The 27,688-nt window shown below is 40.6% G+C and overlaps 1 protein-coding gene across 2 annotated transcripts in view; it reads right to left on the minus strand.

Moving 5' to 3' along the window:
* RASEF (RAS and EF-hand domain containing) overlaps nucleotides 1-27,348 on the minus strand; it is a 74,483-nt gene extending 47,135 nt beyond the window's left edge. The window contains exon 1 of one of the 2 annotated variants that reach the window (XM_016961017.3): nucleotides 26,569-27,348. In XM_016961017.3, the coding sequence (XP_016816506.2) occupies nucleotides 26,569-26,999 (431 nt within the window). In that variant the 5' untranslated portion in view covers nucleotides 27,000-27,348. The remainder of the gene's footprint in view (nucleotides 1-26,568) is intronic. The other variant, XM_520093.8, reaches the window with a different exon arrangement.
* Between the last annotated feature and the right edge of the window lie 340 nt (nucleotides 27,349-27,688).

Genomic DNA, 27,688 nt, shown 5'->3' on the forward strand with positions numbered 1-27,688 from the left:
GATCTTGGCTCACTGCAACCTCCGCCTCCCAGGTTCAAGAGATTCTCCTACCTCAGCCTCCTGAGTAGCTGAGATTACAGGCGCCCACCACCACACCAAACTAATTTTTTTTTTTTTTTTTTTGTATTTTTAGTAGGGACGGGGTTTCACCATGTCTCTGAGACCATGCTGGTCTCAAACTCCTGACCTCAGGTGATCCACCCACCTCGCCCTCCCAAAGTGCTGGGATTACAGGCGTGTGCCAACACGCCTGGCCCCAGGCTTGTTCTTATAAACAAACTGCTTGATCTGTACAGAGGCAAACTGCTTGATCTGTACAGAGGCCAATCATGATTCAAAAGAATTGCTCAAGGAAAATATTATTAATAAACCTGCAGTAGTAAGTCTCTTTATTTGGTGGTGTAAGACACAGAAAACTGCCATTATCTTTCCCATCAGAGCTGAGTACAAATTCTGGTTGCAATAGTAAGCCATATTTATTACGGGGCAGTGAAAGAAAAATCTCTACTCTTAGATTGTCTGACGTAATTTCAATGGATCATTAACTTCTTTGCCTTTGTCATTTACTGACTACCAGGAAGGTAAAAAGCATAAAAACCTGCTCTTTAATAGAATCCTGCCTGTCAGGGTGTCATTAAGATACTGTCACCAAGGGGGGGGATGTGGTGGCTCATGCCTGTAATCCCAGCACTTTGGTGGGTAGATCACCTGAGGTCAGGAGTTCGAGACCAGCCTGACCAATATGGTGAAACCCTATCTCTACTAAAAATACAGAAATTAGCCAGGCGTGGTGGTGGGCGCCTGTAATCCCAGCTACTCGGGAGGCTGAGACAGGAGAATTGCTTGAACCCAGGAGGCAGAGATTGCAGTGAGCCAAGATCATGTTACTGCACTCCAGCCTGGGTGACAGAGTGAGACTCCGTCACAAAAAAAAAAAAAAAAAAAAAGATACTGTCACCTAGAGTCCTTGTTTGCTGGCTATCTGTACAACATCAAAATGTTCAGAAGTATACATCTCAGTAGATTCCCTCACTTTCTGCAAATTTCTAAAATGAGAAAGTAACATAATGATTTGTAAATTCTTGGGTCATGTGTTGGTTCTGGAATTCATTACAGAGAATTTCAAAAATAGTTTACAGTGAAGCATACAAATAGAATAATTACAGGAAATGTCTGCCACTAACAGAAACTATGTCACATGGTTAACTGTTGTGCCAGGACTCCACCACGGAAACTCAACTATCTTGCTTTGCATTACAGGGCACACAGGGAGATCTGATTCCCCAGAACCCTTGGCTGGTAGGTTGGAGTCATGTGACTAGTTCTAGAAAACGGAGTGGGTACAGAAATGGTATGTGTTTGCCACCTCTAGGCTTGACCTCTAAAATCGCTTACAAAATCTTCAGCACATTTTCTTTCTTTTTTCTTTCTTTCTCACTTTCTCAATTTCTCTCTCTCTCCTTTCCACCTTCTCCTTCTTTCTCCCTTTTCCACCTTTCTCCCTCTTTTCACTCTCTCCCACTTTCTCCCTCATCCTCATCACCGAAGTGAAAAACTCTAATATGGCTAAGCCTCGTGATAGAATGTGCTTGGATCCCTGAATCACCACATGGTGGAAAACTGCTCAGGAGAGCTACCTGACCACCTTGATCTGTCAGATACATAAGAAAAAAATGTTTGCATTGCATGAAGCCAGTAAGACTTGTTCTTTGTTACAAAGCCAGTTCTTTGTTACAGTCAGCTTAAGCTTAGAAAGTTGGCATTATGGTTTCCTATTTGGGTATTTTATCATCTTCTTCCGTATTAACATACTTCCTTACCTCCTTACTTGATAGCTTCACATATTAAGTATGTAATAAAACATTTATGAGTGGGTAAGTCTTAACAATCACTACCCACTCTTTTTTAGAAGGGAACAAAAGGCTATCTTGAAGCATTCAGATACCAAAGTAGATATTTATTGATCACCTTATATATGTAGTCCAGGTGCTGATTTAAGCCTTTACATATATTATTCATTTAATTCTCATGACAACTCTATGAAGATGTTATCACTAGTATCCTATTTACTGAGGAGGAGACTTAGGCAAGTACGTCCCTTTAGCAGAGCTAGGATTCCCACTCAATCCACCTGGCTCCAGAGTTGGGCTCTCTAGGGAAGAACTAGCTCTTCACACCAAAAGTAAGTGCTAAGCCAGTTTTCAGGGGTCTTAAGTACATACCTCCATTTAGGAAAATGTAATATAACAAGATTTTTTAAAAATTACTTTGGAAGAGGACATGTTTTATTGCTACAAGGATTACCCACGTTATAAGAGGACTCCTTAAAAGAATGAAAGCATGAATAAGATAAAAATGAGATAACCTTCTACAATTTAGTTTACTTAAAGCTATCTGGGGGAAGGACTATTACATGCAGTGGGCACAGTCCCACCTTCCATCCCTGCCCCCATCTGCCTGTGTGCTTCGCTTGGTCTATACTGTGGAAATGATGCACCTTCTGGGGTATGCCAAGAGACTGTAACATAACACTCTTGGCAATTCTCACACCTGATAGGAAAAGGAAAAACACAACAAAACAAAAAATACTTCATCATAGCAAAAGATAGTACCTGGTCCCTCTACATAAGATTTATATTCTGTGCCTCGCCTGGGCAGCTAAATACCTGTGGATTTCTCAACTCAATAAACTTGGCACCATTACTTGGTGCCAAGATAATCTTTTGTTCCCTCACAAGAGTGTAGTAGTTACTGGCCTCTTCCCGTGTCCTACCTTCTGACGTCAAAGGTTAAACAAGCAGAAACGATACAAAGGCCACACACACAACTCTGTTTTCTTCTGGGCCTGACCCAGTTGGCACAAGTGAGTGCTGAGAAGGGTGACAAGTAGTGACAAGCCTTGAAAGCATTTTGAATTCATAAAGGACCCAGGGCCTCATCTAAAGCAATTACACTTGCACTCTCAAATACCATGCAGATCTGTTTACAGGTGTACTTGGCAAACACTAGGTAAAGAAAGATTAAGGATCAAGTCATAAGCATTAGTCAGTCAAGACAAAAGAAGTCTCTGCGTATGTGCTGAGAGAGCAACCAACACGAATATACCTAATCTGTGTCTGAAGATATCAAGTGAAATGCAATTAGAGAAAAATGTACCTTGAATTATCAATGTTTTAGATGTCATTTATCTTCTTGTTCAATAAATTATATGATGATTTGTATGAACGACAGTAGCAATGGCTAATTATTGATGAAAACTTCACAACTTAAAATTTTTAAATGATCCCTGGGAAATAAGAACCTTAAATAGCAAATATTCCCATTGAAGCTGAGAGGGAAATTATATGTACTTGAAGAGAAAACAGGTATACCTAAGATGTATAAAACTTTTTAAAGGTCACGCACGCATTTTCATAAGATTAACATTTTACTCAGAAGATCACATATATATTTATGTTTATATATCTGGAATGCAGTAGGGCTGGTATGTAGAATGCTTGGACACCACTGATCTCAGGACATCTCTGGGAACCAGTTAAGTACAGACAACTTCACTCCACATTAAGAAACACAGTGATCCAGTAGGGTGCTTAGGAAAACTGGCCTTTAGATCCCAAGTCATGCTGATTTAAGCATTAAAATAGGGAGCTAAATTACTCAAATTGTATGTTTTATGCATCTAGAACCCAGTTTTTGTAAACAAAAGCACACAGTAATAAATGCCAATGTCTTCATCATTCTATACTAAGGAATGCCACAAGAACACTGATGCTAAGATCCTAGCATCTGAACATGAGACATGAAAACATGCATGCAATCCAAGGGGCACCATGAGAGATCTTGAAAATGCTAGGAAGCCAACCGAATTCCTTCCTGCATAAAGCTCACACATGACTGAAAAGTTCTGTGAGGAATAAGTACAAGATGCACTGACAGCATAGAACAGGTGAACAATGACCAGTCCTTGGGGTATTCCCTGAAGCATGCATAGATGTCAACTAGGCAGAAAGGGGGTGCAATAGGGGGTGGTCTCTTACAGGCATCAATAGCCACAGGCTGTGCACAGTGTCAGGCAGGAGAGCTGGAGCTGGAGAAGTTAGCAGGAGCCCGATGAGCACATCCTCAAGGACCGAAAGCGCACTGAAGGGGGTCGGTGGGGATGTCCTGAAAGGATGGGAAGCCATGGCAAGATTTAAAGTAAGAGATGACACGATCGAGTTTGCATTTTCACAGTTTTGGCTGAAGCAAGGAATTAAACAAAGGATTTTGAAATAAATGTGCAGAGATAAAAATAAATCTAAGGCCATTATCATTTAATCCAGAAATGTAGAACTTCAGGAGTTGTCACCAGCTTTTACTCTAGAATAGGTAAATTATAGACAACTCAAATCTGATAGTATAATTATTTCTCTTTTTGGGTAAGAACAAGGAGTATGTTCTTACTAATGTAATACCAGTTAGCCTACTTCGTTCGATGCCCTGAACGAATCACACTTGTCTAGTCAGTAAGTGCAAAGGTTTATCCTTTTTCTCCCATATGAGTTAAATAAAAAGTACTCTTCTAAAAACGTATTTTTATTACATAGTATGCATGCTTCCAGAATAAACCCCAAATTAACTAGAAAATAAATTCTAAGGGCCAAATCCAGCTATGCTACTAGAACAGAAAAATATTAATTCCCTTTCTAAAGTTTAAGTCTTGCTTTCTAGACAGGATGACCTCTTCCCACTAATAGAGTTGCTTTCGACTGGCTGTGGTCTCAATCTGCATACAGAATGGCTATCCAGCTCTCCAATCTAGAGAAAACAAACAATGGTCTCCTCAACTTGGCCACAGCAACCAGCAGACTTGGAAAGACAACCTGGTCCAGGGGCTGAGGCTTCTCTGGCTTCAGTTTTGCTGTTGTCTGATCAGAGGAGTTTCTAATTTACATTTTAAACCAGAAATGCCTCACCCAGGGCCCCTTAACCACACACATCTCCTGCAGGTAAAATTCTTTCTGGGTTTGTGTCATCTTGAGAAATATTAATTACCTAAGTATCTATTTTTATAACATTCCCCAAAAGGTATTAAAACGGAAATTCCCTGGAAGATGAGAGAGTTAACTAGATCCATTCAATGTCTAGGAACAATCTAGATTACAAATTGCTTCCTATTTTCAATCACTGATATTTAGTTACTGGGAGTTCACCAATGGAGGCAGGAAGATAGAAACAGCAGGAAGCATCATGCTGAAGCTTTACTGCAGGCACAGCCTCAAAACAACTGGGGCTTCTGCAGTCATAAATGAATACAGCACAGGATAAGTGGAATGGCCTGGGTAGATTTAAATGCTTCCTCCACCACATCTGCTTTATGACTCAGAGCCAAACACTTCACCTCTCCAGCTTCAGCTTCTTCAACCATAAAGTATAACCTACCACCTAAGGGTAGCAAACGGTAGCTGTGAGGTACAGTGCATAGTACAATGTTGGTAATCAGTAAGTGCCAGCCATTGTTTCCATCCATTATTATTCTTAACTCCACTCCCCAACTGGGTTAAAAAGAAGTAGATGGTTCTCTCCTGTCCATGTCTGGGTGGTGTTGCAAAAAGGCTCAAAGGAAGAAAATCTTGTAGTATGGGAGCTCCATGGACAGAAATGTCTTACGCGTGGCAGTACTCTGGGAACTGAAAAGGGACAATTAAATTAGGTCATGTTCAAGGTCAGTCTGCAAAAGTTATAGTCCCTGGGTACATAATATCTTTTCTGTGAAGCACCAGGTAGAAAATACTTTTGGCTTTGCAGGACATACTATCTCTGCTGCAACTATTTAGCCCTATCACTGCAGTGTGAAAGCAGCCTAGACAATGCATAAATGAATAAGTTTGGCTGTGTTTCAATAAAACTTTATTTACACTAACAGGCAGAGGGATAGATGAGCCTTGCTGTGCTGACCCCTGTTACCATCTATTAACATAAGGCCCTGAGCATAGCAATGTGCATGGGGCAATGCAGACCTCACCCTTCCACACTCAGATGAACAGGCTTTTATTCACATCGTGCCCCAGGTCCAGATCAAACTTTTTCATATACAGAAGTTCATTCTGTTGACATTACAGTATGTATGTGCTATACGTGTGTACATGTATATGTAAGAATATGCAGCTCTTTATTTAAGAGCACTTGCCTTGCAGTGCACATTTGCTCTCCCCGTATTTCTCTTCTATCAACTTAACCTGAGTGAAGTTAAATGTAGGCATAATCTAGTAGTGTTAGTGCAAGTCGGTATATTATAGTTATTTTTCATGGAAAAAATATTTCTACTTTGGCAAAAAAAAGGAGCTGAGAAGCAAAAAAGGAATACAATATCAATTTTTATGTAAAATTTCTCTTTAGGTGACATCTGTCACCTTCCCATATTTAGGACAGTCCCAGTTTATGTTCATTGTCCTGTATCCTGTCCACATGAAGCATCTAACTAGAATTTCCCTTTCATTTTAATCAACAAGTTGCATTAACATGTACTACCTATTATTAAACTGTGTACCAACTGTACATTTAAACTTATTAACAGTTGCATTAAAATAATCCAGGGTGAATTTGTTGTATCTCCACTTTCACCTGTTAGTGAGACATCCATGCAGTGAAAAGATAGAATAATATGTGGCTAAATCAGAAGATAATCAGGAATAAACCCATCTCTCCTTTCCTGACCTTTTCCAGACACAATGTAACTAAAACTTTCCTTTCAGGGGCAGGAAGCAGAACACTCACATTCACTGATAAAACAAATTAAGCTTGGACAAGAGAAGCTGCAGACAGAAAACTCCTTCAGGACTCAGATGGCGGTGGAGAAAGATTGGAAGCAGCTGCCTCGGCCAACCACCTGGAAAGTCAGCCAGTTGTGCTCCTATCTGCAAGATGTGCAAAATGCTGCCAGGCAGCCGTGTGGTCAAGTCAGTGGGAAATTGGAAAATTACAAGCATAGTGCACATGAAATATGTACAGAAAACAGAAGTTGGATAGGCCTGCCTCAGAGCAATGGAGAGTACCTCGGATGCTCTTGCTACAGTGAGTTGACCTTTTTTATATGGTTTAAGTGTATATCTAGTTATTTTATTGTATGGCAATGCTTTTATATTTTGCAGTAAACTCTTCTGGCAGCAACAACCTCGAAAGTAGATAAATGCATAACTGCTCCAAATGGTTAACTGTCATAGCCAAAAGGAGCATAAGGAGACATGACAACAAAATGGAACGTGGTGTCCTAAATGGATGCTGGAACAACAACAAAAAAGGGACTTTAGGGAAAAACTGAGGAAATCCGAATATGGACTTTAGTTAATAATAGTGAATCAATAATTAGTTCATTAATTGTAACAATTGTACTGCACCAAAGCAGGATATTAATAAATAAGGAAAAGTGAGTACAGGTTACACGGGAACACTATACCATCTTCGTTTTTTTGTTTTTGTTTTTTTTTTTTAAAAAAGCTTCTCAGTATTATCCTCCACCATGGGGCACCATGGTGCCCCTAAAGTGATACCATGGTGCCCTACATACAGTGGTATCATTAGCCACATGAAAGCCAGAAAATATAAATCTCCTGAAGAGCAACAGGAACTATGTCTTTTAAGACAACCATATTCTTCAGAGTCTACAATTTTACTCATGCAGCTGCAGAAGGCTTACTTACATATCACCTGTGAAACATGACTTTTTTCTTAGGTCAAGAGACTTGTTCCAAATTAATTCTGCACAAATTTTTATTACAGATTATCTTGTACAAATGCAAAGAGTGAAATGAGAGCTGTGTATATTGCCTGCACTAGCAGAGGAAGAACTTCAAAAAGGTAAATGAGGCTAGTTTTGTATCAGTGCAATAAGATGCTTCAAAAAAAAATAAACAGTTGCATCAATTCCAGCACTGGTTTGTTTCTTCCCCATCCACTGAATGGAATCAACGTTCAGGAAGTTCATTCTGTCAAAGATAGAGCATACAATCTTATTATTATGAACGCTATTACAAATTCCATGAAAAATAAAAGAATAAAGCGTTGTAGTAAAAATTATATTTTTACCAAATTAGGAAATCTGTGAAGTAGAAACACACTGGAATTGGTGGCATATATAACTGAATCCAAATACACTTTAATATTCTGTAGACTGAAATGTTGTCAAAATTTCGAATATATTGACACACATAATTACATTATCTCAACATTTTTGCAACAGTCATTTTCTCTCATTGTGGCTTATCACCATTCAGATTTTGGAAATCTTTGAGCCTTTGAAGAACTACTTAGCAAATCATTGTAAATGTCCTATTTTTTTTTTTTTTGTAAACTAGTCTTCTAAGCTTTCATTACATTTTGTTCAAAATCAGTTGGAAAACCTTAATCAAATCACTCAACAGTAGGAACCATATAAAAGCTACCATCTATTTTTGAAGCTTTTTGCAGACTGAAATTAATTGAAAAGTAAGCCTGAAAACAGGAAGACACTAAGGAATTAAACAAATTCAATGATAAGAGTTCAAATGTACAAATGAAATTCTGTAATTATTATTTGGAATATCTGAACTCATGAGAAAGATCTTTTGAGGGTCTTCCTATCTTGATGAAATTTATATTCTGTAACAATAGGATGGAATTGAGAAGTCCTATAATTTTGATGTATCTAAGTATTGGAAAACATTTAAAAGAATCATAAACGAACACAACTTGGTAAGTCTTGTCTTATAAATGTTAATAAATTTGTCAAAGTATTTGTTAAAGAAAGTATTTTGAAAGGAGGTAAAGACATAGAACCTGTGACAATCATGGACTGAATTATTCACATATGTTAACATTTACATGTCAATATCAAGACAAAAAAGAATTTACGATATCCTCCACTTAGAATTTACTCTACAATTATAGTTCAACACTTGAGAGTGTTTTCTTAATTAAAAAATTATGATCTACACAGAAGAGTCAACTGCTGATGTCAACAATTTCAGATTTAATAGTCAAAAAATGAAACCATAACTCTAAAGATTATAAGCAATATTATAGAAAAAATTAAGAATACGACCACATTGAAAGAAGATGTATTCTTCACAAAAGTACCACTAATTCTGGCATTAGCGATAGATATAGAATTAACATTAAAATACATGAATATGTTCCAGTACTATTTTGCACATGCACTTTTTAACATTCACATAAGTGATAAGAAAATTTTTGCTTCAATGTACGTAAACCTTTTATATATTTTACAAATAACTTTATTTTTAAAATTTTTGACTAGAACTAGTATATAGGACCACTATATAATAAAAACAATTTGTCAGATAATAAAATAGTGTTTGGATAAAATTATATAATTTAAAGTATATTAGTTATCCTCATTTTATTCTCAAACAAGTCCTGGTTTAGGGAATCAATCTATGGCCACTCTAGTTTTCTGTCTCATTTTCTTCACTCTTTTTCCATCCTTAGGTGCTCAGTGTCCTCAAGTATTTTGTAGAGGGCTCAATACAAAATATGTAACTTTTCAACAAGGAGACAAAGTTCAGATGAAGCATGTTTTCTTGACTGATTTCACATCACTGTTCTGGTTTTTTTGTTTTGTTTTTTCAATTTTTGAGATTGCAAAAGTTGAGAAACAAATTCTTCCCTCCCTTTTCAAAGTATATTTTAATCTCAGTCTTTGATCAGAATCTAAGCCTTTCATATATGCTATCTAGAAGCCAAATGCTACAAATCAGTCAAGGCTTTCCCAAAAGTCACCTCTGAAAGTCGGCCCTGAATACTCCAGTCACAGGGAAATCCCTCCCCTCCTATCCCCTGCCACTCTTTATCTGAGTTCTGTGTATTGAGTTTTCTGTGGATGTTTTACCTTCCCAGTTACCCTATCAGTCTCATATCCCCTATAGCACCCGGCACCTATAGGTTTGACCTGCAGCAGCTTCTCCATTAATGAATGAAGGAAGGAGGCAGGAGGTCTGCAGAAGAAGGGCTCAACATGAACTGATGTGGAGAAGGTGGAGTTTTATACTGGATCTGCGACAGGCTCAGAACTCTGACTCAGAGAGGATAAAGAAGGCAACAGTGTGAAGGAGTGAGCAGCTAAGCCTTGCCTGCACAGGGTTAGGGAGAAGACTAACTATGGGAAATATGATTGCCAAGATAAAAAGGGTCTCTCCTGCTGAACACAGAGAGAAAGTAGGAGATTCTAGAAAGCACAGCAGATTCCATCTGAACTTTACACGCACCAGCATGCACCAATCTTCAGCATGCTGCTGCCTTCTTCACTACTTTTTCCCTTTTCTCCTTTCACATTGTTTTCAATGGGGATGCGCCCACTATTTACCATATAACAGATGCTAAGAAAGCTGAAAATAAGTCCAACTCAAGAAACTGTCTGTCTTGCTGGTATCTGGAACTATTTCTGACATGCAAAGTCCCCTTTATCTTGTTCCATGATATGGTTTGGCTGTGTCCCCAGCCAAATCTCATCTTAACTGTAGCTCCCATAATTCCCATGTGTCATGGGAGGTACCTGATGGAAGGTAATTGAATCACGGGGGCAGGTTTTTTGGTGCTGTTCTAGTGATAGTGAATAAGTCTCATGAGATCTGATGGTTTTATAAAGGGCAGTTCCCCTACACACACTCTCTTGCCTTCAGCCATGTAAGACGTTCCTTTGCTCCTCCCTCGCCTCCCAGCCATGTGGAACTGTGAGTCCCTTAAAACCTCTTTTTCTCTATAAATTACCCAGTCTCAGGTATTTCTTCAAAGCAGTATGAAAATGGATGAATACACTCCACCTCAGGTTTGTGTTTTTGTGGGCTGAGGTTGCTGCAATCTCAACATCAGCTGAATGGCTAAACCAATGTATCAAATCTTGAATATATTTTGAATATACTTCAATAATAAATGTGGGGGCATTTTTAACAAAATATTATTTATATTTGTTAATAACATATATGTGAGTTCCAAAAATAAATTAAATTACATGATTCTATGGCGATCAACAAAGACAATATATTGCATACATAGATAACTCACCATAGCTTCTACAAAAGATAAGGATTTGCTTGTCATTCTAAAATCTCCAAATGATTTATTAATATACTACAGAATCATGAATACCAGTAAAGAACAATTTCTCTTTCGAAATCAGTACATTCTGGAATATATAAGTGCATTCTACTTGTTCATTCAATAGTAAATATATTTCCTGAATTAGCACTGATTATATATTGAATACCTACCACTGATTATTAAATAGTTGGCATTTAATTCTGAATTATTATTGGTATCATGGAAAGATAACTGTTTGGTTCCTCATCACATTTTGTTTACAGTTAAATAAACCTTATGCTCAAATATACATAACACTGGCAAGAAAATTTGTTAGAATTCTACACAACCTGCTTTGGCCTTTTTATTTTATTTTATATATATATTTTTTGAGACAGAGTTTCACTCTTGTTGCCCAGGCTGGAGTGCAATGGCACGATCTCGGCTCACTGCAACCTCTGCCTCCTGGGTTCAAACGATTCTCCCGCCTCAGCCTCCCAAGTGGCTGGGATTACAGGCACGCGCCACCATGCCTGGCTAATTTTTTTGTATTTAGTAGAGATAGTTTCAACATGTTATTCAGGCTGGTCTTGAACTCCTGAGCTCAGGTGATCCACCTGCCTGGGCCTCCCAAAGTGCTGGGATTACAGGCATGCGCCACCGTGCCCGGTGCTCTGGCCTTTTTAAAAGCCTATTTCAAAGGTTACATTAGTTTGCTATGACAGTTAATGTAATTAAGCATGAAATTATTGTCTATGACATCTTTGAATTATGTTAAAACTATTTATATATGTGATATTATTTGTTTAGTGTCCCAAAAGACATGTCACCGAGTTTTATAATCTACTTTTAAGAATCACTGATTTTTACCTACCTACCTTGCTACCTAACCATCAAACACAAAGATAAATCAATAACAGTGTCCCAGTCTGTTTTATGAAAAGACACAAAAATAGATCAAAAGTATCAAACCAAGTAAAATTAGTTGTAGAGATTTTCTTATGAATTTCTTAAACACATTTCCCCTTTGAAATAAAATGTTGCTGACATCTCTAATTTGACATTTCAACAGTTAAGTAAGACCCTTTGAGAGGCTCCCGGTCTCACTCCATGGTGCTTGGGTACATTTTCCTCAAAGCAGAAGCCTCCTGAGACAGACCCCACTGCCCATCATCTGTCCACTCCACTGCTTTCCCAGCAACCTGCTGGAAAGTTAAATTATTTTTTCATTTGATTTTCTGCAGAACGGAAGGGTGATTTTCTGAAGTGTGTTTTTAAAAAAAGGTAGCCAAAAATCTCATTAAAATCCGACTTTGGCACATTATTCAAGGATCAGTTGTCCTGCCACTGGTCCACTTTTGTGTGCCCAAAGCCACAGTTCACTAAAAGAGCAAACAGCCTTCAGATCTGCAAACACCATCTGCCAACAGAGGCTGACCTCAACCCCCAAGAAAAGTCAAGAAAAGAAAAACCAGTCTTCCCTTAATTGAGTCATCATCTTAACTCACTGGTTCATCAGATAAGGAAAAGCAATTTCAGTAAGCTGTATATTTACATTTATCTCAGTTTATATTTTTTTATCCCAAACCTTTAACATTCCCTTGGTTTCCAGTTCTGTGGTCTGAGCTGCACTCCTCTCTCACCTGCTTGGATAATAACATACCCTCTGGGCAGCAAAACGAATACAAAAGCTACTAAAGAAAATAGGAATAAAAGTCCTAATTGTTGCTTTAAATGCAAGAACTATACAGAAAGTTGTCATAAAGTTATTACAATAATTTGCTTGAGTGGACAAGGAGAATCCACAAAGCAGTAGTATTTGTTTATCTTGGTGTGTAGTTTTTTAAGCATTCCCCTAAAACTCAAAAGAGAAAGGATTAAAAATAATTTCAGTGACCAACATATGAGGTGACTGACAGACTCCAGTGGATTCATTCAGCATGAACCATGCCCACTCCTGGCTGGGCACCTACTTCTTATTTGTATTCAAAATAATATAACTCCATGTTTTGTGCTTATCTCTCTAAGTGGCTGAATTTCTAAAAAGATAATTTAGAACTACAGCATCTACTTGAGGAATCTCCAAAATAAACAAAATTGAAAAAGGAGTTAATGTATGAATAAAAATGGAACAGGAGTAAAACTACAAATAATATTATAATTTCAAAATGATGGCAGCACTCCAGCTATCTGAAACTCAGGTATCTGACCAAGAAGAATCCAAAAGGAGGTTGGAAAGTCAGAAAAAAAAAAAAGAAAAACAGCCTCTGAGACACCCCTGCTTGGTATAGAAATAATCTACATTCAAACAGTGCTTTTAAAACACAATTCTAAGGTATCTGATAATTTGTTTTCCAAAACTTCAACAGACAAAAGACCCAGGAAGGAAGGAAGTACTGAGAATAGTAAAACGTCATTTGGCAGCCTGACGGCAAGGACAAACACTCCACACAGTAACTTAAAATGCTAAGCTGAACCACCATCTCCACAAATCCCTGGGGATATCATTCTACTACCTCCCGGGATAAAACTAGACTTCATATGATGACCCTGAGTTAGCACGGAAAGCTTCAGTGATTTTGCAAACAATTTTTCTGACCAATGTGTTGCCCGTGTCCATATGCTTACCAAAAGACTTGTGACAGATGATCACTGCAGTACTATGTGTGACATCCATGACACAGAAATTATCCAAATGGACATTTTTAGTAAACTGGATAAATCAATTGCGGTATTTTCACACTGTGGAATAGACTACATCAGTGAAAATAAAAGTTTTAAACTACAAGCTCACAAACATCATGGTGACTGAAAGAAGCCAAATGCATTGTATGAACCTATGTATGTAACATCAAAACAGAAGCAAAGGACAATAACTTCTCTGGAAAGAGGGGTCTGCAGTGATTGAGGGGGGACCCTGGGCTTCTGCAATGTAGTAAAATGTTCTGTTTCTTCACCTGCATTCTGAGTTATTCAAGCATTCCATCTGAAAACTCAGCAAGCTGTACACTTAACGTTCTGTGTGCTTTTTTTGCATGTGGTTTTGTCTTTGAAGAATACATTCACAAAATATACAGAATACTTGATGGAGTATAAATGACTGTATCCTCAAGGTAAACTCAGTCATGAACATCTCAAAATTCAGATATCAAATAACCAGAAGCACCCCCAGGCAAAATTTTGAAGTCAGCGAAGTTTATCTCTTCTACCTCAGTTCAGCATTTTTTTTTCTGGGTCTTTTCTGCCTCTTTGAAAGCATCTGCCCAGCAGATGTGGCCACATCCCACACTCTCGCTTCTCATTTTCTCAGCAAAGTTTATTACACACACAAACTATTCAGGGATTCTGTTAAAATGCAGATGCTTCAGTGAGTCTGCGGTGGGACCTAAGAGTTTGCACTTCTAGAAACGCCCTTGACTAGCAGAGAGAAGACGTGATTTAACACCAGCGCCCGCTGAGCTGCTGGGAACGGAATAATGAATCTAGCAGCTCTCTTGTGGCTGCTTTAGGACCTATACCTGATGGAACACTTCTGGCTTCCCTGTGCTCTCTATTACATCCCTGTTAGTAACTTCCAACTCGGGGACAAAAACTAGTAGTTGGGCATAGCAGATAGAACCCATTCCTACTGGAAAAAATTTCTTCCTGTTCCTCATTAAAATGTCAGCCTTTGGACTTCTTGGCACAATGTCTTCCTTTCACAGAGCATTTGCAGAAAGGAGGGAAGGAAGGAGTGAGAAGGAAGGAGAAGAAGGGAAGCCAGAAAGCAGTGAATTTGCCCAGGAAAGTCCAGCAAAGCAAAATGTTTGTGTGGCTTGCTGGATGGCTATGGCTGCCCAAATCCAAGATGTATCTTCTGTGAGATGCTCAGTTTGAAGTTATGAGTATTTTGATGAAGAGTGGGATTGTAGGGTGAGGACAGAGGGGTAGGAACAAGGCTGAATAATAAGACCTCCCAGAGGGGCATCTCAGAGCCATAAGCAGATGTAGGGCAAGCCTTTTCTTGGGAAATAAAAAAAATATTAATAACTTTAAAGTTGACTTAGAAATTTGGTACTTTGTTGTGGAGTGTTTAGGCATTTGGAAGGTGGGGGAATACAATATATGTATAGGAATTTTTCCTGATTCAAATAGTTTGAATTTTCTGTTACTTACAAGCTAGAAGCATTCAAAAATGCTCTGTGATCTCAAAACTGAGAATATTTGAAAAACTTTCTTAGTGGCTATGATGGTGAATTTTATTTATGTCAACTTGTCTAGGCCACAGTAGCCAGATATTTGCTTAAACATGTGAGTATGTTGCTGTGAAGGTACTCTGTACATGAGATTAACACTTAAATCAGTAGACTTCGAGTAAAGCAGTTTACCCTCCATAATGTGGGTAGGTGAGTCTCATCCATTCAGTAAAGACCTTAACAGAACAAAGACTGATCTCCCAGGAGGAAGAGGGAATTCTGCTAGCAGATGACCTTTTCACCGGGACTGCAACTTCAACCCCTCCCTGGGTCTCCAGCCTGCCATCCTGCCCTGCAGAGTTTGGACTTACCAGCCTCCACAGTCTCACGAGTCAATTCCCTAAAATTAATATATCTCAATCTCTCTCTTTCTAAATAATATGTAAAGAGATATGTGTGTACATATGGTATATATATAACACATACATTTTATATGTGTGTCTGTGTGTATGTACATGTATGTACACATACACACATCTTATTGGTTCTGTTTCTCTGGAGAACTCTAACTAATACAAGTGTCTTAAATCACTGCACTTTCATTGGGGCTAATCAGTGTAGACCAATGTACCAGCTTCACAGTGAATGTATGCTAGGACTGATGAAAAGAGCTGAATAAGAACTTTAATTGTTACTGATAAGAACCTTAATTTTAAATATCATTCAACAGGGCAGGTCACTTCCCAAGGCTCCAAGTGCTCAGCTATCCCATCATATTTTCATTTTAGCCAGGGTCATTAGGACTCTAACAACCTAATAGATTTCTGAACTTTTGTGGACTAAAGCACTTTTATTATCCTGAAGACAGCTCATTTGCTATAATCTCTTAGGAGAGAGGTGATGCATTATCCTTTTAGACCAACACAAAACCTTGAATCTGTGTTCACAGAATCAATCTGACATTCATTTCTGTCTTTGTGCCTTGCTGGAGCTTCCCATGAGTTCTGGACTCAAGATGTTTTTTTAGGACTTCTCTGCCATAATGCAGGTACCTGCACCATCAGTTAGCTCACTCCCTAGGTCAGTAAATGAAGTATGCTAAAGCAGAAATGACTTTTCCCAGTGTGCCCCCAAGTAACAGCCACTGAAATGCAAGTCCATTAACAGCTGCACGCAGCAGGCTACAGAGGAATGCAGTGTGGACCTGATGCCGTTTCGCACTGTGGTTGTACTGTTAGCACAGACTGTCCACCTGTGTTGTCTGGGTTCTCTCAGATCCTTGTGCATTTTGTCCTTGCTCCACTAACTAAGCAGCCACAACCCTACACCTCCATTAAGCTTCCTTCACCTTCGGAAAAAAAAAAACCTGCAAAATCCTATATTTTCATGTTTAAACATTTTTTCAGATTATTTTTTAACTCTTATTTTAGGCTCAGGGGTACATGTGCAGGTTTGTTACATAGGTAAACTCGTGTCATGAGGCTCTGTTATACAGATTATTTCATCATCACCCAGGTACTAAGCCTAGTACCCAATAGTTATCATTTTTAAGATACCCACAGGTATTCTGAACTACTGTATTTCTATGTCTATTAAGAATCTCGCATGACTTTTTTTACTGTGCTAGTATTTTATGAGGATTATTACTGCTTATTTGAGTATTCTCATTACAGAAGTATAGATATCGAGTTGTCTGCACCATTCCTACTTTTTTTTCCATATGCCCTGTGTATGTTTGCAGAACACTAGGCTTTTCTGGAATGTATACACTGTGTTCAAGCAGAAATGCCTACACTGTAATTCATTCACTAGCATCCCCAAGCAAACCATATCTGCCAGTTTGAAGTACATGCGATACCAAGAGATCCCCAAGGAGGAAAAGAAAAAGTATTTTGCACTACAAACACTAACACTAGTTTACAGCATTCCCATCAGAAAACATGACACAGGAGTATCCTAAAATGGATTTTCTAAACAAATGTGGGTTGGCTCTTCATGAATTCTTCCACCTCAGCTCAGAGCAGACTGTAATTCTGTTTGATAGAAGCAAGAATTATGAGATGACTATGTCATCCCAGGGGATGAAATGGCAGAGATCACCATGCTAGGCAGATGGGCAACAAATCAGGAAATGCTGCCTAAACCTCCCATAAACCCTTCATCCTTGCACCAGGTAGCTACAGGGAGCTAACAATAGGTGATACTTTCACCACTGCATTCGGATTTCAGAATAAATAACTCCTTTCATACTTTTTTGCTTTCCATTTAGACATTTAAAATACATAATTGATCAAAGATACTATTATGATGAAATGGCCATCTGAGCATGTGCCATACTTTTACAGTTGTAAATGATCACAGAGGGCATCAAGGCTGAACATTCCCAGAAGACACCCCAAAACAAAATTTTAAAAATTGAAATTGAAGATAGTGGCTGCTCTTGGTGTGCACGTGATGGGAAGGAGCTCTCAGAACATGCCATTACCTTGGGTGTTTCTGTCTGGTCACTTAAAAATGGAAGACAAGGACAGATACATGTGAGAACATTTAAGGAACAAAGCTTGACTGCACCTGTTATGAGACTACTCTAAAACAAAACAAAAAAAGAAAAAACGAAAAAGAAAAAGAGGAAAAGTAACCCAGACACACAGCTTTCGTGGCTGTTCAAATTTCTTAGCCCTAAAATACAACTTTTGCCTAATGGACAAAGAATTCCAACAATGAAAGAAAACAATACTACAATACCAGAAAATATGACCTCTTATAACTAAATTCCCTTATTTTTTTATCACAAATCATTTCATTCCAATTGACTTTTCACACATCTTAAAAACTGTGACAGCCAAGTACTTCCAGCTTCAGATGAAGAGAAAGAAAAATATCGGAGTGATAGGTATCCTGGACATCCCAATGCATTCACAGCTTAGCCCTCCTCCCCTAGGACATACCCATTAGGGCAGCATAACCTGGAAGTAGAAAATATTATACAACAACATCTGTTGAGCCTGAGTGAGATAACTCTGTAAAGTACAATAACATCTAAGAGCAAACAAGAAAGTAAAGATAAACTGTCATTGGGTCAAAAGGGTATCCCACAGACTTAGAAGGGAAATAACACCATTAAAGTTCTAAGTTAGGATGTCATGGAACAACATGCTCGAATCAACAGGGATCTTCAAAATGAGATCAAACCTAACATTTGAATTAACCAGGGCACATTCACAGGTTGCACACTGGAAATACTGTCTCTTTAGCTATGCAAAATTGGAAATTTGCACTTAAAATCCAGCATCACTGTCAACACTGGACCTGCATCCTGCTTGGCAGCTGCTGTCCAGAGCTGAAAAGTGGCTGAGCTGAGAAGTGGCTTTCCTCCCAGCATATAAAGCAGAGGCTGTTACTGGCCGTAGACTCCACATCACTGGGTCAGCATTACCTGCCTGGCTCTGGAGGCCTCCACGTTTGTAAACCCTCCTCCATCAATCACAGCCCACAGTGTAGTAAGAGCGGAAGGAGCTTGGAGGTCATCTGACAGGGACCTGCAGTCCTATTGATGCTGGACTACAAAAGAAAGTTTTGGCACAATTCAACCTTGCAAAAGAAGGCATGAAGGCGTCACTTCTCTGTGGTAGAGGGGTGGAAACTCCCTGAGTGTAGCTGGTCTGTTTGATTTCTGACCACCATTGAGATCTGGACCCAGGCCATCTACCTCGTGATTCTTGCTACTTTATATCCTCACTGATGTCATCACCTTTTGAATAGAGAGAAACCAGCCAAGCAACTTGGACTTTTGGCAGGAGACTATTTCTAAGTATTCAGTGCCTCGTGCAGTCCTGGGCATACAGTGGATACAAAAAAAAAAGTTTAAGTGAAGGAATGAATGAGTGAATGAATGAATGAATGAATGAAAAATAGGAAAAGGGGCGAGAAGAGTTTCTTCTGTGGGAAAATAACACAGACGTTCCTTGTTTAGGATTGGGAGATTTAATATTTACTTTTTCCATAGTGTTATGCCCTCAATTTAAATGACAGAGGAGATAAATACACATTGAGAATTGAAACACTTATGTTTTCCATCCTATATAGTTCTTGAGGATTTCAAGTCCCATTAGAATATTTCTCATACTTGATTAACACGTAGACCTTGTTAAAGACTCCTGTGAGGCTGTGTGCAGTGGCTCACGCCTGTCATCCCAACACTTTGGGAGGCCGAGGAAGGCGGATCACCTGAGTCCAGGAGTTCGAGACCAGCATGGCCAACACAGTACTATCTGTACTAAAAATACAAAAATTAGCTGGGTGTGGTAATGCATGCCTGTAATCCCAGCTACTCGGGAGGCTGAGGCAGGAGAATCGCTTGAACCCGGGAGGCAAAGGTTGCAGTGAGCTGAGATCACACCACTGCACTCCAGCCAGGGCAACAGAGTGAGACTCCATCTCCAAAAAAAAAAAAAAAAAAAAAGAATCCTGTGAATTCCAGAGTTGACTTAAACATTGCTTATAACACATTACACTTAACTATGAACAAACATAAATCAGATATAAACTTCCTTGTACCAACAGCATCAGTACATTTCTAAAACCGACACACATTTACAAAATCAATGACATCAGAATTAGCAATAGTCAGCTAACCTGACGGGGATGCAGTTTTCCAAGCTACATCTCCACAGTCAATGTCCGTGCGGGACTGGCTCATACATGGCTATCTTGAGCACATTTCTATGGTCAAAAGCCCATTCTCCCATCACTTTTCTATTTAGACCACAGAAAATCCAGCACTCTGTTGTCAGTCACCTTCAGATTATGTGAACACATGGCTCAATGCACAGCCCACCTTTCTGCCTTCCTTTTTAGCCCATGACAATGCACACAGTGTTATGAGATGCCTCACGAACACAAATGCAGGTTTTGAAATTGTGTAGCCAAATCTGTAATACAAGAGTCATCCAAATCTGTAATGCAGGTGATTTGGAATGAGCTCACATCAATTTATTTTACATTATTGCCAAAATGAAAATAAGAATATTTGGTCTCCTAAAATTCCCAAAGATATATGTAAGGACCCCGAAGGGTCTATGGCTCCCAATTTGAGAAACATTCGATGTGAAACATCCATAGTCCAGAATGAGTGGTGTTTTGGTGAGCCAGGAGGAATTTTCCCATTCATTATTCCACATCCCAGGTCCTTCAGGTGTTAGAAACTCCTGAGTATTTAAGAAGGTGAGAAACAAGGTCAGGGTCAGGTGTATATATATAGTGCCTAGTGAGATGTCAAGGGCAATGTCAATATTGGGTGAACTAGAGAAAGAATCAAAGAAACATTTGCACTACTGGAGCTGTATATCCTGTTTTTATAAGACATATAGACTAAGGCCTTAAGGGTTAAAATTCACTCTTCTTATAATTACTCTGACAAAAGCAGTTATCATTTGGAAGACCCTGAATATTTACAAGTTGAAGCAATGAACTTGTTTGTTTGACAAAATAATTCTAAAGAAATCCTATGTGTCATAGATAAATTCCACCATTAGAACTTCCCTCTGGGAGACAGACAAGTGTTTACTTTCCATTTTACAACCTCATATGAGACTAATACAGTCAGGTGAGGCAGCCCTGAACACTCAGAATAAATATTCTCTTCCCATTTCCCTCTTCTGACTACATACTGCACTCAAGTGCTACCTAAATTGTAATAAGTGATACATGAAGCAAGAAGGCATACTGTGTATACCCTCTTAGGAGAGAAAAAGGATTCAAAACACACTTGGAATCACCATGGCACACTAACCTTTCCCCATATGATACGGCTACTTTCATTGTACAAATGAAAAAAGATTGGATAACCTGGGCAGAAAATAAGAAACAGATGAAGATTTGTACACGCTTAAAGAGATAGGGGTAGCGTAACTGAATTTAACAGTAGTTTTGGAGAAGAATAAATCACAAGTTCAGGTTTGAGGAAAAGCTAGAGAAGAGTCTGTAGTTCTGGGAGTACAGTCTCCCTGGTAACACTAAGTTTTAAGACTTTTTCTTTTTAAGCCTTTTTCTTTTTGCACAAACCAGAAGGACAGAATAAATCATCTTTCTTCAAATTCTGAGAGCAAAGCTCTGAGCAATCAGTGAATTCTGAGGGTCACAGCAGGCCACTGCTCAGATGGCTAACACTGAGAGCCTTCTAAGGACTAGAAGTCCAAAATACCTTTCCAAAATCTGGAAGCCAAAAAGAAATTACTACCTTGAGATTAAATTCAAATATCAGAACCAGAAGTGGCCACCACCCAGCAAGTAGAGCTCATAAAACCTAAGGCATGCACAGATTCACAAAAGGCCCAGGAGGAAGGATCAAAGGTTCATTCCCCCTACAATCTGGAGCAAGGCAAGGATGCCCGCTCTCACCACTCCTTCTCAATATAGTACTGGAAGTCCTAGCCAGAGCAATCAGGCAAGAGAAAGAAATAAACCCAGCCAAATTGGAAAACAGGAAGTCAAATTATCTCTGTTGGCTGACAATATAATCTTATATCTAGAAAACCCTAAAGACTCCTATAAAAGACTCCTAAGCTTTGATAAACGAATTCAGTTAATTCTCAGGATACAAAAATCAATGTACAAAAATCAGTAGCATTTGTATACACCAATAATGAGCTGTAGTTATCAAGAGACAGGTTTCTCCCACTCAGCAGAGTAATGATACACATAATTGTGACAGAGGACACATTAAAGAGAAAAAGCAAAAAGCTACAGAATAGCAACAGTTAGAAAACAAGGAGATACAGATACAGACATAAACAGAGACACAGATGTTAGGATCCCGGTTCAGAATCCAGAAAAGGTAAAGAAACTTCCAGAAAACCTATGCCGAGCACAATGATAGATCCCAAATCTGGTACTCAAGGTAAATACCCCATACAGTCAAAAGCACCCTTGAACCTCATCTAGGACTTGGGTGTAGCCCACCACCATGTTGCAAAGCTAGAACACATCTTCTCTTCTTGGATGAGAACCAGACATTACTGGCCATGAGCATGAAAAAATACATACATATATATATCCATATATACATATTCATATATACATATATTCATATATACATATATATATATATATATTCGTCTTTAAATACCACAAACACATCCCAAAGCACCAAGATGCTCACATGTGGAAGATACTCAAGAGCTGAGATCAAAGAGAAAAGAGCTGATTCACCTCTCTCATCTCAAGGTGACTCAGGGCCACCTTTCTACTAAGTGGAAAGAGGAGAAACTGAGGCAAGATGGAATCCATCAGTCTCTCTTCCTTTCCCCTCCATCTGATCTCTGTGTTTCACTCCCTCTCACCATGTCCCCCTCTGCCACTCTATCTCTGGCCTTCTCTCTTGCTCTCCGGCTCACTCCTGATGTATTTATGTCTTTCTTTGCCTCTGTCTCTCCTCTCCCTTTTCTATCTTGTCAAGCACCGTATCATGTAAATTAAGGGAGCTGTGAAGCAACTACACTATTATAAAACAAGGCAATCATTCTGAAAAGGGCTAAACTAGAACCCAAGAAAGGGAAATGGAGAAGCAACCCTCACCAGTACTGAAACTTCACCTCTGCCTACTGGCAGCTACTTGTTTTTAAAAATTTCCCAATTAAATGGGATTGCTGTCCAATGGGTGAGCCTTTCCTCTTGAGTTTAATAAGGTAAGCCATTTTGCCAATCTCTATACAATTCACATATGGAAAGTTTTGGTTCCTCTCAATTAAATTTGTTTTTAAATTACCAAATAAAAGAATCCCCTTCGACATCGTGCATGTAGAAACATCGCAAACCATGTGAAACAGCTAACGGTGCTGATTTTGACGTCTCAACAAATCCTAGCCTAGCACTGCCTGGCAGGTCACCCATCACTATACCTGCCACACCCTCAGGTACCTGACCTGAGGCTGTCCCTCCTTTGGATACTTTTGGGATACCTGTGCCCACTCACAGACCCTCGGTGGTTCCAGTGCCAGCTGCACCCTCACATTCCTGTTTGTGAGAGTGTGGGGTTTTCTAAGTTAATTTATCAGCATGAATCAATTCACAGATAACCCTCAAAATTGCTGCAAATGGGAGTTGAGAAAACACTGAAAAGTTTCAGCTCTGACTAGAGGTCAGAGAAGAGGCCTTCATCCCTGCTCTCAGCCATCCATCAAATGCTCAATACACACACACACACATACACACACACAGCCTATTTCCTTCTCTTGGCAATCTTTGAACACCAAGACTGGCTCACAACAGTAACTGAAAAAAAAAAAAAAAGTGAGAGAACCTGCAAAAGAAGTGGAGAAAATGCTCACAGCATGAACTACACTCTCTCTCAAAATGCAGATATATGAAACAAGAATCAAAGAATACTGATTTATTCTATTCATTTGGCAAACATTTACTGAGTATCTCCTGAGTATGAAACTCCCTCTCACCAAGACAATGACCCAGGCATCAGAAACTGGCAAGGCTACATTATAAGTTGGCTCTCTGCCCTGCCCCTCCACCCTCAACACCCACACATTTTCTTCCTACTTCCAGGACTTTTCTTGGCCTGGTAGCACCTGTCCTCCCAAATTCTCTTATGTAACTAAATCACACTGTCCTGTTGCCTTCACCTGTTGGCTGACCTTATCAAACTGACCAGGAAGTGGTCAAGGCCCATCCTGACCTTGCAGACCCTTCATATCTGCCAGGCTCAGCTTACCCAGTCACACAACTCCTTGGACACTCCTTCCTCAGCCTTCAAAACAAAAAGTCCCTCAATTTTCTAAGAGAAAATGAACTCAACAATGACACACATCCCAAAAGCTACTTTCATCCCTTCATGATGCAATATTATCTTCCCTCTAACATCACGATTACTGATGACTGGGGAGTTTAACCCAAAATTGCTTAATATTTTGCTTGAAAGATTCTTTAAATGAAAATCAACAGTGTCATGCTTTGCCTTCATAGGAACCAAACATTTTCCTATTTAATATCCGTTCTTCTCAAACTGGATGTGAACATTCCCCAGGATAGCCCTGGGGCAGACGGTCCCCAGGGATAAGATTGAGTGCCAGGTGGGAAACAAAGCCACAAGCTGGAATGGCACACCTTCCTAGAAAGACAATTCTCCCTTCAGAAGAAACTCTATTTTATATGAAAACAAGTCCCAAAATATTGTGTACAAAGATGAACAACTTAATCACTTTTTAAAGAAAAGCTCAAGACTTCAAAGAAAATTCTTGCTTGCAGCCGTCTGTTGGGCTATGTCCACAATACAGGGAGTTTCCTACAAATGTTCTTTGCCTTTAAATGTTCTTCGATGAAGTTGTTGGAAAAATGTTTCATCCACACCATGAGCATCTTGAGGGCATGAACTACATACTATCCTTCTCTTTGTCCCCAGCAACCTAGGACAGTACCTAAGCCAGTATTTGGCATATGGCAGGCAATTGGTAATGCTTATGGAATACATTTGGCTGAAATAATGCCGACAGCAATATCAATAACAAAAAAGTGTTTAAATCACATTTGGATGGAAGGAAGAAAAGGTGAACAGCTGTATGAGGAAGTGAAGTAGAATTAATCCAATTTACCAAAACAGCGGATGGCTGCCATGGTAACAATCTGATGCAGCAACTCAGTTTAGATCTCTTCCACTTGAACATGAGAGGAAGACAAATATTGTACTTGTTAATCTCACATCAGGAGGTGAGGCTTAGGACACAAGTCTACCAGGTGACACCGGTGCCCATTAAATGTAGTAATCTCTGAAGAATTTGGAAAGGCAACATGATAATAACAATTCCACCAATAATATTAATTCCTGGTTTGTACACTGATCCAGGTCATTTCAATCATTTAAGGTTGTGTGTGAAATATTTGTTGCTGAGACTAGACAACTGTGAAAAACAGATCCACATGTATGCATACATCATATCCAACATGATGTGGACTCACCCTGCCTCATTCCTAAAATTCTTACTTTTTTTAACTAGCTGCACCCAAACTAAGTTACAGATGAAAGATGACTCAAATAAAGAGTATAGGTTGTAGCAGTGTTTAAATTTTGCTACTTCCCTGGTTGGGGAGTAACTCATTTGTAAATAACAGAAAAGATCGTTACACACCCACTTTCTCTACACAACCCTTCTATGGCAGTGAGTCACTCTCCATGCCCAATATTCCCCTTACTTTCCAAGCTGGAGGGAGAAGTTGGGAGGAGAAGGAAGTGAGGGCTTCCAATGAACAAGCACACTGACAACCTTCCAGGGATACTTCCTTTTCAATGTTCTGTCTCAGATGTGCAAACTGCCAACCAAAATGATGCCTTTCAGAGCGTCTTAGTAACGACAGCCAGAGCTCAGCAAAATTTCAGCTAAAATCCAAACATAAAGCAGAAAAACACTTACAGCACTGAAATGTGTGTATCCCTGGGGCATGAAGTGAAAAATAGCAGCTGGAGACACCCACCACACCAAAGCATGGACAAATGCAAACGAAACTCAAAAAGAAAATCTGAGCCTCTCTCCCTCCAGGCCCTGAAATCCCACCTGCAGGCATCTCCTTACCTCCTGATAATTAAGTCCGTGACTTGACACGTTATTTCTGTCAGAGCAGTAAGAGCAGAGAATATACTGTGTCATTTTATCATTTTATTCCGTCACATAAAAAGTGAGTTTTTCAGTTCACAAAATTTGGGTCAAATCTCTGCTGTTTAACTGGGCAAGTCCCTTAACGTCTGTCTAATTTCTAGGTCTAAGTTCAGAAATAAGCTAGCCTACCTTCTAGGGATGTTATGAAAATTAAATGCGTGAACTCTGTAAAATGCCTAGCAGGTACATCAATCAATATTTGTGTCCAGCAATGTAAAAGCCCAAAAAAGTTTCCTTTTCTATAGTCTTAGGAAAACGACAAATCAGAAAACTATTACAGAGGACGCCAAATTGGCAAACAGCCCGGGCCCCAGCCCTGGGGTGAGAGCCTAAGGCCTGGGGTAGAAGGTGACGTAACCAGGACGCGGTGAGATGTGGGGCGCGCGCCTAAACTCGCGCGGGGCGCCAGCAGCTGCAGATTTCAGGAGAGCTCCTGTAATTAACACGCTGCCCTTTGCAGGCTCAGGATTCAGCACGTAAAACTTTCTCCCCAAACGCTGACTCTCTGACTCCTTTTTCTTAACTCTAGCGGATCTTGGAAAAGTCAAAGCGAGTAGGTGAAGGAAGACAAGCAACTCACAGAGAAGACTAGGGGGCCATTGGGTCTGCACACCTGCAAGTAAGTGAGAAGAAGAAAGCAGGAAGCGCCAGAATCACCTCCCGCCCCCAGCTCACACTCGCACCTGGGAATGAACTTGGCTTCGTCCCCAAGTCGCGCCTGGAAATCCTGCCAAGCCCGGCCAGGACTCGCCGGGCCCCACGAGGTTGCCAGCGCCGCCGCCGCGTCCTCGTCGCCTTCGTCCTCCTCGCTGTCGTGTGTCTCCGGCCCCGCCTTAGACACGGCGGGCGCGGGATCCAGCGGACCCCAGTCCCGGCGCCGCCCCCCGCGGAGGGCCCCGAGGAAGCCACGCGCGAACTCCTGGAAGGTGATGGCGCCGTCACGGTCGGCGTCCAGCCGCTGGAATACTGCCTCGGCGTCGGCCGGCCGCACCCGCAGCTCCGCGCACAGTGCCCGGAACTCCTCGCGCTCCAGGCGCCCCGAGCGGTTCGCGTCGCAGGCGGCGAAGACTGAGCGCAGCCGGGCCAGCTCCTCTCCGTCCCCATCCGCCTCCATCCCGCCTGGCGGGGGCGGCCGAGAGGGCTCCGGAACGCCACGGGGCGCAGGGCCCTCCCTGGAAGGACGGGGCCACCTGCTGCTGCCCGGAGGCCCGGCGAGTTTGGCTCGTCCGGCTGGTTTGGCCACTTGAGGGAACGTCGGGCGGGGCGAGGAACGTCGGGGGTGGCCGAGCGGCTCCCTTCGACGACGGTTCGGGCCAGCCCCCAACAGGTCCCGGGAGCGGTGGGGTGCGCCCGGGCTCCAGGCACCGCCAAGGAGCGCCTCCTGCGACTGAGCGCCCGCGCGCCGAGGTGGCCTTCACCACTCTCCTGGCGGGTGCGGCTCCGCCCAGCCAGGGAGGAGGAGCGCGCGCCTCCGCTTCTCTAGTTCCCACGCCCCGGAGCCCACCGCTGCTTTCCGCGCAGGACGGGGAGACCTGGCTGGCCGGAACTGGGATTCGGGGGGAGCATTGCCCTTCGGCGTAAGCGCTGCTCAGGTAGAGCCCAGCGCTCCGCTTCTCCACAGAACGTGCTGGCGCGCGAGTCAGAAGCTAACCGGACAGAGGTAAGGTAGGTAGGGGTAGGATTCCGAATGGGTTAAGTGCATTTTATTATCTTATTCCCGAAACTTGATAAACTTCTTTATATAGAAGTTTCTTACAAACCAAAGTACAAGATTTACCAGAAGACCCCATTCTCAATTTTACT

The sequence above is a fragment of the Pan troglodytes genome, chromosome 11 (genome assembly GCF_028858775.2).
Source record: "Pan troglodytes isolate AG18354 chromosome 11, NHGRI_mPanTro3-v2.0_pri, whole genome shotgun sequence".
Taxonomy (NCBI): domain Eukaryota; kingdom Metazoa; phylum Chordata; class Mammalia; order Primates; family Hominidae; genus Pan; species Pan troglodytes.